The sequence below is a fragment of the Marmota flaviventris genome, chromosome 7 (genome assembly GCF_047511675.1).
Source record: "Marmota flaviventris isolate mMarFla1 chromosome 7, mMarFla1.hap1, whole genome shotgun sequence".
Taxonomy (NCBI): domain Eukaryota; kingdom Metazoa; phylum Chordata; class Mammalia; order Rodentia; family Sciuridae; genus Marmota; species Marmota flaviventris.
Genome location: NC_092504.1, coordinates 29,730,014 through 29,749,933, shown reverse-complemented (window position 1 = coordinate 29,749,933; position 19,920 = coordinate 29,730,014). Strand labels below are relative to the sequence as shown.

Genomic DNA, 19,920 nt, shown 5'->3' with positions numbered 1-19,920 from the left:
TTTCATTTCTTTTTTAAAAAATAATTCAGGGCCTATTCCAATCTATCATCTACTTAAGACATTTCTCTATTAAAATTTATAAGGACTAGATATTTTTCCTTCTCTCTGCTATCCTTCCCTTCCCCCTCTTGCACCCTGTTTCTCCCTCCCTCCCACTTACTCAGTAATTCTATTTCCACTTTGAATCATCATTAACAAGTGGCATTAATGTATCAATTATGTGCCAGTCATAGGGCTACTTGCTTTCCATATCTCACTAATCCTCATAGGAACCTTAAAAGTCAAATACTGTTCAAAGCCCAATTTTAAAGATGAAGAAAACAAGGCTCGGAGATGTTAAGAAAGAAATTTCACTGCTACAAAGTGGGAGCCCAGATACTGGAAGTAACCCTCTCTGATCCAGTGCCAACCCAAACACGAGCTTTGCTATTGATGACTCTTTGAAAGCTTGTGTAACACATGCTCCCTGAGCTGCCAGACCAGACTGGAGAGTGCTGGACAGCTTTGGCTATGCAATAGTGTTTCTGCAATGAAATATGTGACTTACATGTCCCCTTATTGGCCATTACATCTTCTCCTGCAATGATAGGTTCTACTATACACAAAATGCCCCAGGAGCTTATCAGCTGTACCATGTACCCACTGTGGTCCCTGATGGGGGTCACAACAAAGTTTCTACTGCTATGTTGCAAGATTCCCCAGGTGACATTCACCTAGGACTCTGATGTTGGAATCTTATTGCTGCTACTGAGACGTCATAGTGCTGGAGGTTCTTGTCCCATGAACTTCATAATGGGCTTCCAAATTGTTGTTTTAGTTTCCCCTCTCAAATAATTTTTAACAATTTCCTAGAGATTTGGTTAGAGGATGTAGCAGGGAATCCTGGAGCTATACCAAAAAGTATCCTGTGCCATTTTCTAGCCCTTAGACATCAAGATTAACTCTACCCCATGCCAGATCAGAGAGGATTTCCTGTATAATCAGGTCACATGTGAATTGGTGTCCTTTTCCCCTTTTTATGAGTCTATCTCTAAATATCCAAATACTATGTATCTTGTTCAATTCCATGTTAGTTCCTTGGAACTTGGATAACTGGTGAGATGCAGGTTAGTCTCCATATCTTACCACCCTACCACTGAATGAACCAGTGAATTTCTGGTGTGTGTGCTGGGGGTGTGTAAGGAGGTAGACAAGATTTAGCAAACCTACCAGAACCTATACTTCCAGTGAGTATTGTCTATCCTCTTTCGCAACATGACTTGTTAATCAGGGAAATACAAATCAATACCCACAATGATATACCACCGCACATCTGTTAGGATGGCTATTATCAAAAAGACAAGAGACAACAAATGAGGGTGTGGATAAAAGGGAAACTTTTCTCATTATTGGTATAAATTGTTACAACCATTATGGAATATTTTCTTAGAATGACTTTTAAAACTGAGTTGAATCAACAAGTGAATATACTCCCTAAATAAGTAAATAGGGAAAATTCTTATCCTTTGTAGGTAAAGTTGGCTTCTGGAGCTAAGATTAATAATTCTGATGAGATAACATGTTGGTCCCTCATGATATGACTTCCACAAGATGCCTGACCCAATTTCTTATCACCCCTGATATTTGGAAGACATATACAGATACCTTACTGGATATTCATAGATGTCACCTGTTCTGGATGACTATTGTCTGCCGGACAGGGGTATTAAGTGACTTTGAGAATCACCCTCATCTCCACTTACTCTTCACAATGCTGTCCTTGCTGGTCCTTGAACACCCTAGACATACTCTGCCACAGGTCCTTCACTATTGCCTTTGGTGGAAAAGTTTATCATCCATATATCTGCCTGGTTCCCTTCTTCACTGCTACTCTCTTTCCAAATACTGTCAGACAGACCTTCTCAGACGATCTACTAACTGGGAGAGAGTAGCTGCCCATTACTCTGTCCTACCTTGCTTCATCTTTCTTCACATTCCTATCATTACTTCCATGAACTTTACAGATAACATAATTAATTTTATTTATATATTTACATTATGGTCCCTCATCAGGATGTATGCATTATAAGGGTAGAGGTTTTGTGTGTATTTGTTTAGTAAGTTATTTAAATATACTTTGAGCATAGTTACTTGATAGAGTTAAATTCTATATGATCAGGGCTTTAAATAGTATCTTTTAAAAAGTCAAACATTATTTTGGGGCACAGAGTGATGATTTGATACAGAAATATAAACTGTAATGCTCAAATTTGGGTCATGGTGGTTACGATCCAATCATTTCCACCTATTCAAACATTTATCCTTTCATTGCCCTGTGAACCTTTAGCCTCTCATGTAGTTGTTTTAAAACACAATGAATTTTTGTGAACTATGGTCACCCTAATGTGTAGAAAAAAGTATCTTGCATATAGAAAACCTCAACATTTGTAGAACTACTCTTGTGAATCTGATTAAAAATGGGGCCTAACTGTGAAGTTTAAAAAAAAAAAAAAAAGAAACTACTTTTTATGGGGGGGAAAAGTCTGCTTACTTCTGGTGATCATTTTTCAAAAGCATTTTGAAAAAAAAAAGTTAAAATAAATATGGCCATGTAAGATGTCAACCTTGAAAGACAGCTGGAAATAAACATTCTGGCACAACATAAACAACTTAAATGTTTCCTAACTGTATCATCATGTCATATACACATCTCTCCCTCTCCTACTGAGTGGGCCACAAACATACCACTAGCAGTGGGTTTTGAAGTAATGCCAGTTGGTTGGGCCAGGCTCTATGACTTTTCTTTATGAGCTGTTAGCTTCTCCTAGGTAAGGAGATAATGCAGCTAATAACAATAATGGTGATAATTCTAGTTAATGCTGAATGAAAGCTTTTTGTTGTAGGCATGTATAAAATATCTCACAAGCTTTAAATCATTTGAGCCTCATAAGAATCCTATGATATTTTCAATTTGAGATACGGAATTGTCAATTTGACAAATTAAGTTACTTAAGGCAACAAATAAGAAAATGGCACAGAGCAAGGTCCCAACCCCCCCTAACCTGAGTCTGAACTTTTAATCTTGATTATTCTCTAGTCCGTGTGTCTTGTGTTGTACCTGTACCCACACTGGATTCCAGAACACAATGCAGGGAAGAGATCCAAAACCTTCTCTCCAGGACTTCATATTTAACTACCTTACTCCAAACCCCATTAAAAAAATAACTAACTGAAAGTCTCATTTGTAGGGTTAAAGAGGGGGTCTTATGTGTTTATTCTGACCTACTTGTACTTTCCAGGTTTAATTAGGAACAGTTGGGAAGGTGTTTCTTTGTCCTGGAGATGTTCCTCATGATCTGTCTCTTGTTAGGCTGCAGGTTCCACAGGGCTTTCCCATCTGCTATCATAATAAACTTCTGAGGCAGGAAATGACTGGTGATATGATTTTTCAGACAATGAAGTAGACACGCTCACAGTTAGGAAAAAGAGCCAGACCCCCTACTTCCTCTTGATGAAACAAATGTCACTATTGGGGAGTTTTGGAGAGATGGAATAACATAATATTGCAGCCCTCAGAGGCCCCAGAGATCATGTTTTTCCACCCACCTCATTTTTCAGGTGAGGAAAAAGAATTTCAGAGAGAATGCCTGTGGTTGCAGAGTACCATCCAAACCGGAAGTTATTCAAGCCTCTTTATGACCTTGTGATAAGACAGTGATATGCCATGTTCCCATGCTATTAGGATACAAGGGGAAAGCTCTCTAGAAGAATTTATGCCCTTTGCTCCAACTTCCAAGTGGTTGTTACCCAAGCCTGGTTATATGCGGTTAAAATGGAATACACATGAAACTTTCCATAAAACTCATATTACTAAGAGTCAAAAGGTTCCTAATCAGTCTGCTCTTAGACTACAACAACTAATATTTGCTTTCTTATTGTTTTTCTGAGAACTGCATGGATTTCAAGACTTTACTCCTATTTTCTAGGTTCACAGACACTCATCCTCCTTCCAATTCTTTTGGATGGTACAAGGTATTGCTCTCTTTCTACTTTCTCCCTGTCCGGGGTCTAAGCAGAAAACAGGCAGCTACTACACTGATGGAATGGGGCTGGCTGGGAACTCTGACCTTCAGGGTAGGGACACTCAGGCTATGTCTCTATGATTATCTGTTGGAATACCAGCTATCCCCTGGGTGAGGCGCTATCAGCATGAGACAAAGGGAGACATGGAGCCATACCAGTATGAAGAGTTTGGGGATGACATTTGTGAACCAGAGTTGGCCCTGGTGGTATGAGGGTGTGCAGGAATGCCTAGGAATCAGATCAGGGGAAGGACACTTTCTCCCTTTACCTCCTCTTCACTTTCTCTAAAGTCTTCTAAAAATTCAGCAGGTATTTCTAAGTATATTTTTTGTGCAAATTTAGTTATTTATAATGTAACCTAATTACTTAATATTGGCTTATTGGGCAATTTTAGACTTAAATATTTGGGAGATTTTTAAAAATATTTTTTAGTTGTTGATGTATCTTTATTTTTTATTTATTTTTATGTGGTGCTAAGGATCAAACCCAGTGCCTCACTCATGCTAGGCAAGCACTCTGCTACTGAATCACTAGCCCAGCCCATATTTGGGAGATTTTCAAGCAAAGAACAATGCTTTGCTTTTATGTAGGGTTCACATACACTAATCAGAATTCAGTCCTCAGAGCTCCAGAAAATAAACATGCAGTGTTGTTTTTGACACATGGGAAGATTGAAACTCAAGGTTCTAGAACCTGCCTCATCAGGTCACATAGCTGATAAACCTAGAATTCTGATGCTATGATTAAAGATGCTCTGTATCAAATGAAACTCGTGCCCTGGAATTCTGCACATATGGTGCTGGCAAAAGAAATTTACACACACATTTCGGGGTCAGCAGAGTGTTGCCAAGGACCCCTGAGCCTACCCACCACAGCTGCCTCCAGAGCATGCGCTGGGACTGTAGTCCTTCTCGTGATACCCACAAGAGAAAAATCCTTTTCTCCCTTTGACACAATGAAGATAGACTAATTTTCCAACCAGGAAAAGGTATGGAAAAACAAACAAAAAGATTGTACAATGACTATAAAGTCAATGAATGAGCATTAAATTATGTTTAAACTCTCTGTATAAAACTAAAGCATTTGGCTAAGCCCCAAGTTTCCTTTTCTTTAGATAAGCACCCTGGATTTGTATGGGAGAGCAGGTCCAGGGGCATCTTCAGCCTGCTCACACTGAGCATTCTCCCTCTGCTCCCAGAGGGGCTGGACTACTTTAATTTCTAGGCCTTTTCAAGTAGCACCAAGATCCAAGTGAAGCCATTTCTCTTTGAAAAATTCCTTGAAACCATGGCTTCTCCCTCATGCTGTTCTCCTCTCAGATTTGTAAGGCAGAATCAGTGAACAAGTGACTGGTGACCTCTCCAGATTCAAATTATCATCCGACTATCCCAAGAACACAACCACCTCCTCCATTCCCAAACATCCACAACAATGGGAACACTGTGCTCTTTTGTCACTATAATCTGGGCTTATAAAAAACAGCACAGGGCTGGGGTTATGGCTCAGCGGTACAGCGCTTGCCTAGCATGTGTGAGCACTGGGTTCAAGTCTCAGCTCCATATATAAATAAATGGACAAAATAAAGGTTCATTATCATCTAAAATATTTTTGAAAAATCAGTACAGCATATGATAAGAATAATCAATTTACATTAAGAATTAGCTGGGTCATTCTACTATAGTAACCAATTGGAACAGTTTTTCAATAATACATGAGACTTTCATTGAAACTCCTATACAATTGTGGATATTCTTTTTTTTTTTTAAACTTTCTACATAAAACTTGGATACCACATGCTCTTTGAAATATGTATGGCCAGGAAAGTGTATTAAAGTCTAAAAGATGAACAGATACTAGAGAAATGGAATTTATGCACCCTTGTGCAGACTTAAAGCAACATTAAATGAATTCTTCATGTGTGAAAGAAAGAAATCATACCTTCTGATATAAGAGTTTAGCACATTTTACATTAAAAAGGAGGAAATACTTTTTATTCTCTTTGAATGTCCCTTTATTGAACTCTGCTTTACTTTATTGAACTGCTTGCAACCTATCACTTCAAAAAGAGGTTTTTTTTTTTTTCTTGGCCAGATAATATATATTTTTTTAATGAGTTAGTGGTCTCTTCTCTTTTAGAGATGTAACTTACTAATTTAATACCTTGTAGCTTAGGCTGATTTCATATTTATGCTTTAAGCCAATATTTTAAAAATATAGTGGTTTTATCTAGTTTCCTCTGAGAACATGCATAACTACATAGGAAGCACAATGGGAAAATGAACCCTTTCATGCTATGATTAAAAAAGAAATTTTTTTTCAAGTAATTCTCAAGACATGGTAGTCGTAGTCCTTAAAACTTATCTTCAAGGGCTATTAACAAATTCCTATCTTGTTTTGGTGACGGGACATTGAAGACTGAACCCAGGAGCACTCAACCACTGAGCTACATCCTCACCTCTTTTTATTTTGAGACAGGGTTTCACTGAGCTGCTGTGTCTGGGTATCTCCTGCCTCAGCTCTGGATCATAGGCATGCCTCACCATGCCCAGCCTTACATATAATGTTTGAGTCCTGGCTATCTTTCAGTCATTGTTTTAGGTGCTGCATACAGTATTTTCTTTCTTTTTCACAATAACCTTATGAGGAGAAGTCATGGGCCTCACCTTTTAATGGGAGGAGTGCCCTAATTTTCAGAAGAGAAATGAAACTGGAAGAGACCAAATACCTTATTCAAGTTTACAACAAATCTTGGGATGGAAACCTGGATCTCACCCCCAAATTCTTTTTTCTAAACTAGTACACATTACAGTAAATTTGTTTTATCTTGCCAATTTTATTTATTTAATTGTATGACAAACTAAAATCAGTGGTTTAACATCACTACCACGATTGTCCCCTTGAACCTGCAATTTGGATTGAGTTTGGTAGGAAGCCAGTCTATGCATCATGCAGAATCAGTCAACAGGACAGCTCACCTGGGGGTGGAGGTCCACTTCCAAGACAGTTCATTCTCCCTGTGGGCAACGTGGTGCTAGCTCTGGGCACCTCTCCAGAGGGGTCTCTCCAAAGTGTGGCCAGATTCTAAGAACAATTATTTATAAATACAGAAAGTAAAAGTGGCCAACTTCTAAAAGCCTACCCCCCAAAATGATGCTATGTCATTTCTGTATTCTCTTGGACAAAATTCAAAAGAAGTCATGGAAGGAGTACACAAAACGTTGAGAATCATGTGACAAAACTCTTAACTCCTTAAGATTTCTTATTCAGCAGTGATTTTCTTAGACTGTGAAGCTCTCATCTCCCATTACTTTAAAGATTAATATCCAAATGGTAACTTCTTAGAGGAGAAAAGGTCTGAATCTTTTTTCCATTTACCTACATATTCCTTATATTGTTATTGCAATATGCTTCTGTATAAAGATGCTGTGGTTTGGATATGGTCTGAGCATGTCCCCCAGAGGTTAATGCATTGGAAGGTTGGTGAGGTTGAGAGATGGCAGAACCTTTAGGAGGTGGGGTCTAGTGTGAGGTTGGGATCCACCCTCACAGCAGATTAATGTAGTTCCCATGAGAACAAGTTGGTATAAGAGATCAGGCCTGACCCTTGCTTCTCTCTGGCTTCCTATTTTGCCTGTCATCTCTCCCTCCCATGCAAGCTGCTGCCATGATGAGATCAGCTACGTATGATGCAGCCAGGAGATCCTCACCAGAGCCAAGCAGATGCTGGTGCTATGCTCCCGAGTCTTCAGAACTGCAAGTTAAATAAACCTCCTTTCCTTCCCAATTACCAGGCTTGAGTATGTTGTTTTAGTCAGTTTTTGTTCATCACTATGACCAAAAGACCTGACAAGAACAATGGAGAGGAGGAAAACTTTATTTTGGCTCATAGTTTCAGAGGTTCCATTGGTTGGTCCACTCCATAGCTCTGGGCCCAAGGTGAGGCAGACCAACACCTTGTAAGGTGTTGAAAGGACATGGCAAAGGAAAGCAGTTTAGGACATGGCAATGAGGAAGCTATGCTCACAAGGGACAAAATATAAACCCCAAAGTCAGACCCCCAGGGACCTACTTTCTCCTGCCACACCCTACCTTCCTGCAGTTACCACATAGTTAATCCATATTCATGGTCAAGGTTCTCAGAACCCAATCATTTCACCTCTGAACATTCTTTCATTGTCTCTCTCATAAGCTTTTGGCGGACACCTCATATATAAACCATATTTATTATTATAGCAACAGAAAATGGCCTAAAACAACAGATTATTTAGACCTATGAATGGAGAACCTGTGCTTTAAAAGGAGTTATTTTCATGTCTTTTTTCCAATGCTCTTAACAATTTTTTTTAAAAAAAATCATTTTATATCTTTGGCTAAGTTTCTCCGCTTATCATACAATGACCTTAGTAATTCCTGAATTTTCATTTTAATTAAAGTTTTATAAAATGTCATTGACTGAGTGTGATCCTTTGCTGAAGTTACTCTTTGCTTAGCAACGAACTGGCACGCAGGTACTACTTGACACAAGCGGATTTCCAGTCCCTTTAATAGTTTCAATTCTTCTACCTTTAAGAAGCTGTGATTCTACCAGTTCTGTCATGTAAGCAATGAAATTTCTTAGCAGTTAGTTTCAGGGCAAAAATTTCCATTGTATTTTGATTTGTCCTCTCTGCTTTGGCCAAATGAAATAAGACTTCTCCTTCTCTGCTACTCCCACCACTCCACCTTCTATACCACAATGTTTGTAGTCACAAGCACACTGCACAAATCAAGACAAATACCATTCCTCATACACAACAGACTTTACTAAAGACTGATCTCCTTTCCACCAAACTTGAACTTGGCCCCACATCCATCTCTACAAAGTTTTCCAGGAAGCTGCTACTAATATCTGACTCCAGGACATATATTATTCTTTCCATCTGGAACATCTTGGCTTCAACTATGTTTCTCATCTTTCAAGTATTGTTCTAAATTCCTCATTTGTACTGAATAATGCTTCTTATTGTCCAGTCCCTGCATCATCCTCTGACATAGTTGGAAGCACACCTTACGCCATGTGCAATAATGCTGTTCCCACTTCCTGGGCACCATGGTAACCTGAGCTAAGGATCAAACCCAGAGCCTCACATGTGTTGGGCAAGTGCTCTGCCATTGAGCTATAGCGCCAGCCCTAGTAGCAACATTTAAAAGAAGATTTTGAGTTGAAAAGAGCCTGGCTAGTTTATTATACCTGGTCTAAGTTTATAAACAGTCTTCAATGTCTGAATACTTGTAGTACAGCTCCTCTGTCTATGCTTTGAATTTGAATCCATGAAATATTAGGAGTGTTAAAGTTGGTTACTTGATGTTTCTTACTGTCTCAGTAAAATACATATTGTTTGATCAGTTCTTGCCAGGAATTCTAAACAAAATGTATTACTTTTAGTATTTCAACAAATGTTGATATGCCCAATCTGATTTACAAGAATGCAATTTAGGCTTACTTTATCAAATTCAATTACTTCCTGTTGCTCCGTAGGACTTTGCCCCTCTGCTGTTTTTAAAAAGTGTTTGTGAGCCAGGCATGGTGGTACACACCTGCAATCCCAGTGACTTGGGGGGCTGAGACAGGAGTATCCCAAGTTCAAAGCCAGCCTCTGCAACTTAGTAAGACCTTGTCTCAAAGTTTTTTAAAAAAGGGCCAGGGATATTGCTCAGTGGTTAAGCACCCCTGGGTTCAATATCTGGTACAACAAAACAAAAACAAAAAAGTGTTTGTGAATTCTTAACCTACTTTGTTTTCAGTTATCTATTGCTGCCTATCAATCTACCTCCAAAATTTGTGGTTTAAACAACTCATTTCTGGAGACATAAAATGACTGCTCCAGAGGCCATGCTAAGTACTTACTTTCAAAAATATTCTGATTGTGATATTTGTATATAATCCCTAGGTTATTATCTTTCATACATTAGAGCTCATTGTCTTCTGTTAGATATCTTATTGCAATGTAATTTGCACTATTCAATACATTCATCTAATTCAAATGACATGTCTTGAGTAATGAAAGGCTTTGTGTACAAAGGTTAAAAATAAGTGAGTAATCTAGTTAGTGGAGGGTATCTTCTTCCATTATCTAAAGGGTTCTTCTGAAGCCAAGAGTCTTATTGGTCTCTCTTTACCACCTCACTTACCCTTCCCAGAAGTGGAAAACCTAGAAGAATAAACCAGGAAAGCTCACTCCTTGCCCTTGGGGATTGATCTATGCCCCAAAGAGCACAGGTTGCTCTTTCCTCCAGGCTGTTTTATGGTGTCTTTGGAGGTTTCCACTGCTAGTGAGTACATGGAAAAATATAGGCTTTTGCTATTTAGTATTAGGAAGCATAAAATGATCTCCCATAAATAATGGTGATATTTTGATCTTGTATCTACAAACTCTTTGGTCTGTTTTTAGACACTAATTTTCAACCAGTTAGGAACTTGCTAGAAAAAGGGTTCTGTTCACTGAGTTTCTGCTCTCTCCAATGCTGTAGTAATAACAATGAATTATCAACACTTATTGAGAGCTTACTGTGCACAGGCCATTAGATTATATGCTTTTTCTGCATCATATCTTGTTTAACTATGAAGAAGGAAGGTCAAAGAAATTAATCAACATGACTTTGGAGTTGTGGTGGTAATTTTGAAAGCTGGCCACCATGAATCCTTCCCTTCCCTGTATGCATATACCTTGCCTCACATTAAGAAGTGGGGTCTAGTTTTCTGCACCTTGAACCTACCATTTCCTTTCTTGGACAAAACCAAATCCTATACTACGAATCTTGGAATGGAGTCCTGAAAAATGAGAGAAAAGTTGAGTAAGGGGGAGAGAAAGACAGACAGACACTGCATGGAGAGTCACTGAAGTGCCTGAGTGAAGAAGGGACCAATCAGGCATATGTTTGGCCAAACAGTGTAGCATGTGATCCCATTCAACATCCTGTGGAACTGAAGAGCCACTCAGCCAAACCTTGCCTCGTTCCCAACCACAGAATTATGAGAAATGATAAATTATTGTTTTGAGCCATTTAGTTTTAAAGTGGGTTGATAAAGCAGTGGGTAACTGAAACAGAAATGAAATAGAAACCTGAAGAAAGCTTTTGAAGTGGCAAATGGTATCATTCCTATGGTGTAACAGCAATTTTAAAGATCCACAGGTGATCTTTTATTGGCTTATTAAACCATAAAGCCACAATCTATTTGGATATAGTGTGCCTGTGTGGTCAAAGTCATGCTTTTAAGTGTCATCTCAAGATATTCATTCTGTTCTTATTCAGAAATAAAAGTTGTTTACTGAATAATAAAGACAGTATTTTTTTCTGTTCCCTGTGGAGATCTCATCATCACTTTGCCTACTTGATTATCAGGTAGAATGGTTTCCACACCCTGGCTCTGTTCATCGAGGGAACCCTCCCAACTCTTCCCTCTGAACCTTGGAGCTGGCTTATGTAATTCTCCTTGGTGCTCCTTGAATGCTCTGCTCATACCTTTAGCACAACACTCATTGCGTGTATTTATGCAAACTCTGTTAAGAGCAGAGACCTGGTCTGTTTTGTTTATTGCTATATTCTAAGCTCTAGGAACTGTGACCATTTACCATAAAAAATTCAACTTGGTATATTCTTTTTTAAGACTTTTACTTTTTAAAGATGTTCTTGGGGTATCAAGTGTGTGTGTGTGTATTCTGCAAAGAGATGGTGCTTTATGAACACTGACTGAAGGAGTGATGGTGCCCGTTTCCTCCTGGACAAGGTGCTGCATTTCCATGTGGAGTAACCTTTACCCTTTCCACCCACTTTTCCTTGGCAGTACAGAGGCTGGAAGCCTAGAAAGTCCTAGACTTGCTTGTTGCCAGGTTCCAAATGCAATTCTGGTTTTGTCAAAGGGATGCAATGGCATAAGGCTGGAGGGAAGGGAACCCAGACAATCCTCTGCCACTAGTCGTGGTGGCCGAGGTGGGTTGCGGCAGATGTGTTTTGTAGAGGATACCAGCTGCCCATTACCCAGGGGCACTGTGATACTGGCAGCAGCTTATACAGCTTCCTGTCCTCTGGGTGGCAGCATTTGCAGTGTGACCTAAATACCTAGTGGTGTCCGACTTTTGTTCTTACAATCCTTACAGTGATTTTAGGAGGCATCCAAATTTATGAAAGATCTAGAATGCGTTTTGTTTTACTACTGAGTTCTAACAGTTATACTTCCATAGACTACATTTCTGGATAGTAAGAAATGCCTTATTTATGTTTGCATTAACACTCCTACATGGTATCTGGATATTAATGGAAAATAAAGATCATGCTACAAGAGGCAAACATTTAATACCTACCATGTGCCTAGCATTATTCTAAGTATTTTACAACTATTAGCTGAATCTATTTACTACCCTGAGAGGCAGATGCTACTATTGTCCTCTTTCACAAATCAGGAACCCAAGAACAAAGAGGTTAAACAACTTGCTGAAGAAATACTGCATTAAATAATGGCACGAGGCATCAAAACCAAGAAGACTGGTTCCAAAGCCTACACCTGTGTCTAATACTTTCTCCTATGTAAATGTCTGCTTAAGGACTTAAAAGATATAACAAGTAGAATTTTAGAACTCACTTATTGTAAGTGTCCTATGCACACCTACCATAAATAGTAATTTGTTATATTCTCTTATGATTCCACTTTTAAAGCTACTCTTGGGATATCAAAATGGCCCTGTGAATACACATATATATCTATATATTATTTTGCTGTTTTTTTGAATACTTACAAAGACAATGAAAAAAAAATCAGGGACTCATGGAAATAATTATGATATTAGGAGAGGCAAGAATATTGATAGATTCCTAGACAAGAGGCAGAAAGACCTGAAACCTAAGCAGAAGCCAATGGCTGCTGGTTGAAGTCACTAAATCCACATATACATATGAAGGGGAAACAGGTCATTTTCATTGTGGCTTCCATCAAAATGGAGTTCAAGCCTGACGAGACCTCAGGGCAAGGAAAGAGTCTGGGAGATGCAAAGTCAAGCTAACAAAAGAAACTTGTGGAACAGGCTGAACATCTGGTCATCAATACTGGGGACTAGAGTGCATAACTCTCAGAGATGTGAATGCGGAAATCTGAGTGGACTGAAAAATGCATAAAGATAAATGTTGGGGGATTTTTCTCTCCAGATGCCAGGAAGGTGCGCTGGTATAGGAGCACCAGACAGGCAAGGCCATCATCTACTCCGCAGGGGAGAAGTGACTCCATCTGATGGCTACAGGTGAAAGGAAAATCTGAGCACAATAGCTCAGGCCTTTCTGTTGTGCAAGGAAACTTGCCTTTCTTCTTTGCTCCTCCACATCTGGAAGCTAAAAGGTCTGACTCTGTCCACAGGTAGGAGCAGATGGTGTGTGTCTTAACCATTGCTGATAGAGTCTAGGACCAAGTTTTCTGGGATTCTGTGTCATTCTGGGATTCAATACTGGTAAACTCACTGGCATGGAGTTAAAACCACACTCTTCAATGCAGGCCCATACCACTTACCTGTAATTCCAAAATCCCTAAAGCTTTGAGAGGTTTCTGACAGCAAAACCTGAAGCCACTGAAGTAACTGGTAGCCAAACCTGACCTTAGCTGACATGAAGTCCCTTACAAGCTTTATCCACTTAGAGGTTTGCTGACTGATAGATGGCTACTAGTTGTTCTATGCATATTCAAGTTTAAACTAATTAAAATTAAAATTCAATATTCAGATTCTTAGTCATATCAGTCAACGTATAATAGCCATGTGACTAATGCCATCAAATCAATAAAAGCATTTCTAGAATTATGGGATGTTCTGTACAACACTGATCACAGGGAAGTCATGTTTCCCTATAGACATATTTGATCTAGGATACTAACCCAGCCCCTACATTTTAAAAATTATATGAGAATTTTCCTTAGAAAGAGAGAGAGGGGGTTCCAAAATCATATCTGACCTAGGGCTTCACAGATAAGGGATTATGGACCAGCACCAGTGTTTATCAGGCAAAAAGCAAAATATTTTACTTTTTCTTCCGTGTTAACAGTTTACTCAAAATTAGCTTAGAATAGAGATAGGGAAGGGGGGGAGGATCCTCAGAACTCCAGCAACAGGAAGAGTTCTTCTCCATTTGCATTCACAATTTAGTTTTATCTATGAAAGAATTTATGTATTTTAATATCATTTAATATCACCAAGAAGGTGTAAGTGCTATCCTGGCAGCAAGTGGCTAAATGACTAGATAACCTCCAAGGATTAATAAAAGTACCACCGATGGGATTCCCATGTTGGATAGGAAGTTGGACTCGATGAAGTCCAGTGCCCACCCATTTAAGCAAATCTGAGAAAATACTATTGCCTCCCACACAGGTCCGACTTCAGCATCTTCCATGTGGTGAGTACTGGTCAGATGCCAATATATTTTTGGACAGGAACATGTCCATTAGAGTTTAGCACATTCTGAAAATTCCTTAAATGCCTCTATGGCTACCTCTCAGTGGGAGCACATGCGGTCAGGAAGTCATGTTCCTTTCCAGCTATTCATACTCTTGCAGCCTGACAGCCAGAAGATGTTGGGCAGCACTGATCCACCACATCTGGCTTGTTCTCTTACCCATGTGGGTGTAAGATATTTACAGGGTCTGACCAAAGAGCACCAAGACAGGTGTTTTTGAGGGTTCTACAGGTTCTACCCTATTTCACCCTGCTATATTAATTCAGGAAAGCAGCTTGACTTGATACAGCCTTAGTTTTGTCATCTGTAGGACAGAGAAAACACCTCTAAGTTCACCACACTCAGAGGGCTGTTTTAGGATAGAAATCAAAATTAAAATATTGAATGAGCTGTTATACTGGGAATTAATTTTTTCATTCCGAGGACATGTATCACCTTCATTGTAGATGGGGAAATTCTATATGAGCCTTGTAAAGCAATATCTATTAAAAGCAGTCTAAGGAAGAGTCTTGCTTGATTCTGAAAGTATTGCTGTGGCTTCAACACAAAGTAGCTTTTATTTAGAACATAAATTGGATTTCTGCCTGTATTGGGAAGCATGAGATAATGCCCTTTGTCTTAATTTGACAGGGGAGAGGCTCTTCAGTATTGGCCAAGGATCTAATATTGGATCGTACCAATATACGACCATTTGCTTGCTTGCTAAATTGCTTCCATAAAGATCCTACAGCAAGTGCTGCCTCTGATGGAGCATTTACAAAGATTTTAAGGCTTTATGTTCACAATATTAAAAATGCCCATCTCTGTCTTTTTACTTCAATATGCCCCTGGCTCGATTATGTGGATAAAATGTGAGGCCCTTCACCTATTCAAACTTCCCAGGTAAGCTTCACATTTTTGGTCTTTTCCGATCAGTACTGAAGCTGTCCAGAAAAAACAGTAATCCCTCCTGTTTGCTTTCCTAGAATTGATGTATGCTAAAGCTTTAATTTTAAGAAACTAGGAATCAGAAGACTGGTAAGGAAAATAAGCTTAATACTGAATTTTTAAAGTTAATGTAACAATACAAATCCATTATCATTTTAATCATAGAAATTTCATATTTTAAGCAAAAAAAAACTACTGGTATTCACAGAATTTTCACTATTTTAGAAGCAGTTTAAGAGAAAAATGCAACGATTTGGCTGGCTTCACATTAGCAGATTTAATCACTCCACAAAAACATTTTTTTCAAGCTCAAGAAAAATTGAAAATTTAAGAACAAATGTTTTCTAACATAATTCTCTCACTTTAAAAAAAAAAAAACATTTTTAGCAATATTTTAAAACTCTGAAAACAACTTGCAGGTTTTCCTAAATCAGCCTGCATATCTTCATGGGTATTTAATCCAGATGTAGGTAAAAATCCTGGAAGACCTATTTGACATAGAATGATTCCTTAAGTGTACCAAAAGCCCCAAGTTCTGTGAGAGGAAGTTGTAAACTGATGAAAGGACATCACAGCCTCCCTTAAAAGAATACAGTCTATTATGAGTGTTACCAATGCGATTCTTTCCCATTCCTTTATTATGAGTTTACTTGAAACTTCCAATAGTGCTTTTTTATTGGGGGGGAGGGGCGCTATTATTTTCCAGAAAGTTACTTTTCTTGGTCCTCTTTGGATGTTTTTCACAACAGAGACTTGAGCTTTCAAATGAGGATCCCATCCAACAGTAGTTTGAATGCAAACATTTTTTTTTTTAACTTTATAAGACCCAAGGCTTCTGAAGAGTATAAAAGGTTACCCGCCCCCCCTAGTTTTTGCGGTGGTGGGGATTGACTCCAGGTGCGCTTTACCACTGAGCTACATCCCCAGACCTTTTTGAGACAGGGTTTCCTGCTTCAGCCTCCTGAGTAGCTTGGGATTACAGCAGTGAACCACCATGCCCGGCTTCAAAAAGGTTAAATTCTTGAAATCTCTCATACCCGAGTCCAGATAACTCTTTTTATAATCAAACTTTTTTCCTCCTAAAAAAAAGAGCAACTCCTTCAGTTTTATCCAGTCCCAGTCAAATGCGTCCTTCCCGCCCGCCCCACCACTGCAACCAAAATTAACATTCAACACTGAGAACTGAAAGGTAGTGTTGAGCAGGGATCTGACCACCCGGCAATAAACCGCTGATTGAGAACGCAATAAATCAACAAGTTTTCACTGAGCGTCTACCAGGTATTAGTCTTGATCAGGAACATGACTGAGTAGGCCGGGGTCCACCTGAGAACACCAAGCCCAGGCACTCAAAAGAGGAGATGAGTTTATCCCGAGAATTCCACGGTGAAACCGGCGCTGGGCTGGGAGCCAGCCGCCCTGGGACCCCAGAACTCTAGTCCCCTCCTCCAAGGCCCTTCCTTTCACAAGGGTCTACTCGGCCCCTCAAGGTATAGCAAGAGTCGAGTTTCCAGTAATCTCAACCCTACCTCTCCTCGGCCAGGACAAGTGGCAAAGCCCCCATTCAGGAACCCGCCGCGGAGCCCAGAGCCAGAACAGCTACTATTTGCGTTTGCGGTAACCTCGGAGAAGAAACCGCTAAAAGAAAGGGGTAAGGGGTGGTGTTGAAGGCACCCCCTAATGTCTCGGATGTTTCTTAGCTCGACTCGGGGAAAAGTAAAGGTGTTCTAAGAGAAGTCTTCAGAGGAGCTGATGAGTGAAAGGATAAAAAAAAAAAATTCGAATTAAATTCCCACGCGCTCAGGGCTGCCACAGCTTTGGCTGGAGGAAGGGAGCTCAGGGGACGCTCAGTGCACCAGGCTGTGCAACCGCACACTCTTTGGTTACCGCCTGTGGACCCGCAGACAGACTGAGCTACAAACCCGAACTAGAGTCTTACCTTCAGGGTTGGCGCTGATGAAAACCCGGACGCTTCGGCCCGCGGGCACTAGGTGAGAAGGCAGGGCCGTGAGGTTTCCGGAGAAAGCCGCCCGCCGGAGTGCAGAGTCGCGGGGACAGGGCAGCTTGGTGCCCGCGCCGGCCGGCCACATCGCCCTCTGGGAGGAACGGCCGCCACCACCTCCTGCTCCTCGGGTTCCTGCCCGAGGCTCCGGGAAGCGGCTTTGTCGATGTCCGCAGGCGGCGAGGCTCAGAGCGGCTCTGAGCCCGAGGCGCTGTGGGCGAGCTCCGTGGCAAACACCACCCGCCCGCAGGGAGCGGCCATATAGACCCTAGAGCCCCAGTCGTCGCCGCCTTCAGCCCCTCCGGGCGACTGCCTTCTCTCGCTGCCAGGACTCAGCTTAGCAGCCGGCGGGAGCTGGAGGTCAGCGTGGCGGCGGCTACGCTCACAGCGCCCGTTTGCGCTGGGGAGAGCCAGCGGCCATCTCCCCACCCGCGCCCTCCGTGGGAGGAGGGGGCCGCCAGGCGGCGAGGATTGGGCGGGCGAAGAGAACAGATCAAACTTTAGGGAAAGGTGTCCCGAGTTGGTCGGAACTCGCCTTTTGCGCAGCGCAGAAATAACTACAGTTTAAAAGGTGGCCGGGTCTTGGACGCGCTGTCTCGGGGCTCCCCAGAGGCCTCCTGAGCTCTTGCGAGGACAAACGCTAGTACTGGAGGCTGCCTCCTTGCTGGAGGGCAAGAAATCAATCAGCCAGAGAGTCCTGTTATTCCCCCTCCAACTCTCCTAAAGGTCAAACGAACCCTGGGTATTTTCGGGAATCTACGCGTGCGGGCATCTGTGCGCCTTTGCAGGAATACAGGGAGCCCAGCATCAAAGTTCGATGCACGCACCCGAGACCAGACCTCGAGGGTCCGCAGCACCAAATCTCTAGACCTTTGGACGTCCTGGAGAGGATCGCCTTCCCCTTGACTCTGCTGGCTCAGGTGGCCGCGTTTTGCCGCGGCACGCGCTCCCGACGCTCCTCCGAGCGGGGGATTTTATAGCCAAGCTGCGATGCTCACGTGCTCCTCGCCGCGTGGTCGCGGACCCCTTCTGGGCGCGGATCTCCACGGGGACCTTTCCGGAGACCTCAGTTGCTCCCAGGGATTCTTCCTGCTCCCACCGCGGCACTTTCTCAGGCCGTTCCGCTCGCCTACCAGCTTTAAGGCCGGTCAGCAGCAAGGATGCTGGAAGCCCGAGCCGTCCAGTGCGCGCTTGGGCCTGGGTGGCGGCTGCAGGTTCCCGGGAGCCGCAGGATCCCGCCGCCCCGCCCTGGAGCACGTAAAAGTGCAGGTGGTGGCAGACTGGGCAGGTGTGTGAGAAATCAGAGTTGGCCTGAAGCCGCGGTTTCCTGTATGAGCTTCAGCTGCTTTCCCAGATCTGAACAACTGGTAGGTCCGCTGCACCTGATTCTGATCCAGGAGACACCGGACTGCCCTTTGGTCTGGGCTGGAGGTGGACAGCGAGGGGTCTGGTCCACGTCCCAAGTGACATGAGATATACAGAGACCCAGATACAAAAGTGGTCCCTGGACAATGTACCCACTGATATCATGCATGAACTAGAAGAGGGAGGAAAGCCTTGTATAATAAAAATGGGATTGTGATGTGGTGGGAGAGAAAAGGAAGTGTTTGGAGCCTTAACAATTGGAGTCTGGCCTCGAAATCCTGCATACTGTGAGCCTTGGGCAGAAACACTTGTCTTCTATAAAGAAAGAGCTGCTTTTGTTAAATCTTCAAGACTGGGGACAGGGTGGGTGGGTAGAGGGGAACAACAACTCAGCTGCACGTTTTAGCTTCTCACCTGAGGGCTCCTGTTTTAGGCAGGCCCTGGCATCTTACAGGCCTGCACTTCCTCTGGGCCCTGCTGGTGGCAGTGAAGTCCTATGTACTACTGCTTATTTTGTTAGCCCAACCCACACCCAACACACGTTCTGGGGTAACCTCTTTGGAAGAACTGGGTCTCTAGGTTTTTAAGGCTGCCTTTCTATGCCTGAGAACCTGGGGACAGACAGCCGTTCTTACTTTGTGATAATTTGATGCAACTAATGAAGAAACCCTGAACATAGTCAGCTACTTATTCAATCAATTCATTTTAGCAAATTATCTTCTTCCCTATTCCAAACTCATTATTCCCAGGTGGGTCTGTTTTCCAGCAGTAATGGTATCTAGAGATCTCATGATGTCCCATAGGTATGGACTGAGAGCTCTGGAATGAGTTATGAATATATAGTGTCTATTACAGTATCAGCTTTTATGAAGACACAGTATCTATTACAGAGGAAAGGAGCTAGGACCACATTATGCCTGATCTGGACAGTGTTTATAAAAGATTGATAAGAAGTTGCCAGATTGTTTAGGACCTGCCTGAATTCTTTTCTCTATCCCCACACTTATTTCTCTCTTCTAAAAGTGGGATTAATATCTGTGTCTTCTGACCTTTGTTTCAGATCTCAAAGTGTTGCATTTTCTTCAGATGACTTTGGG

At 41.6% G+C, this 19,920-nt stretch overlaps 1 protein-coding gene across 1 annotated transcript in view; it reads right to left on the bottom strand.

Annotated features, from left to right (window-relative positions):
• The window catches only part of Nwd2 (NACHT and WD repeat domain containing 2), a 151,894-nt gene extending 134,348 nt beyond the window's left edge, over positions 1–17,546 (bottom strand). The window contains exon 1 of the mRNA XM_027941566.2: positions 17,396–17,546. Within this exon, the coding sequence (XP_027797367.2) occupies positions 17,396–17,546 (151 nt within the window). The remainder of the gene's footprint in view (positions 1–17,395) is intronic.
• Between the last annotated feature and the right edge of the window lie 2,374 nt (positions 17,547–19,920).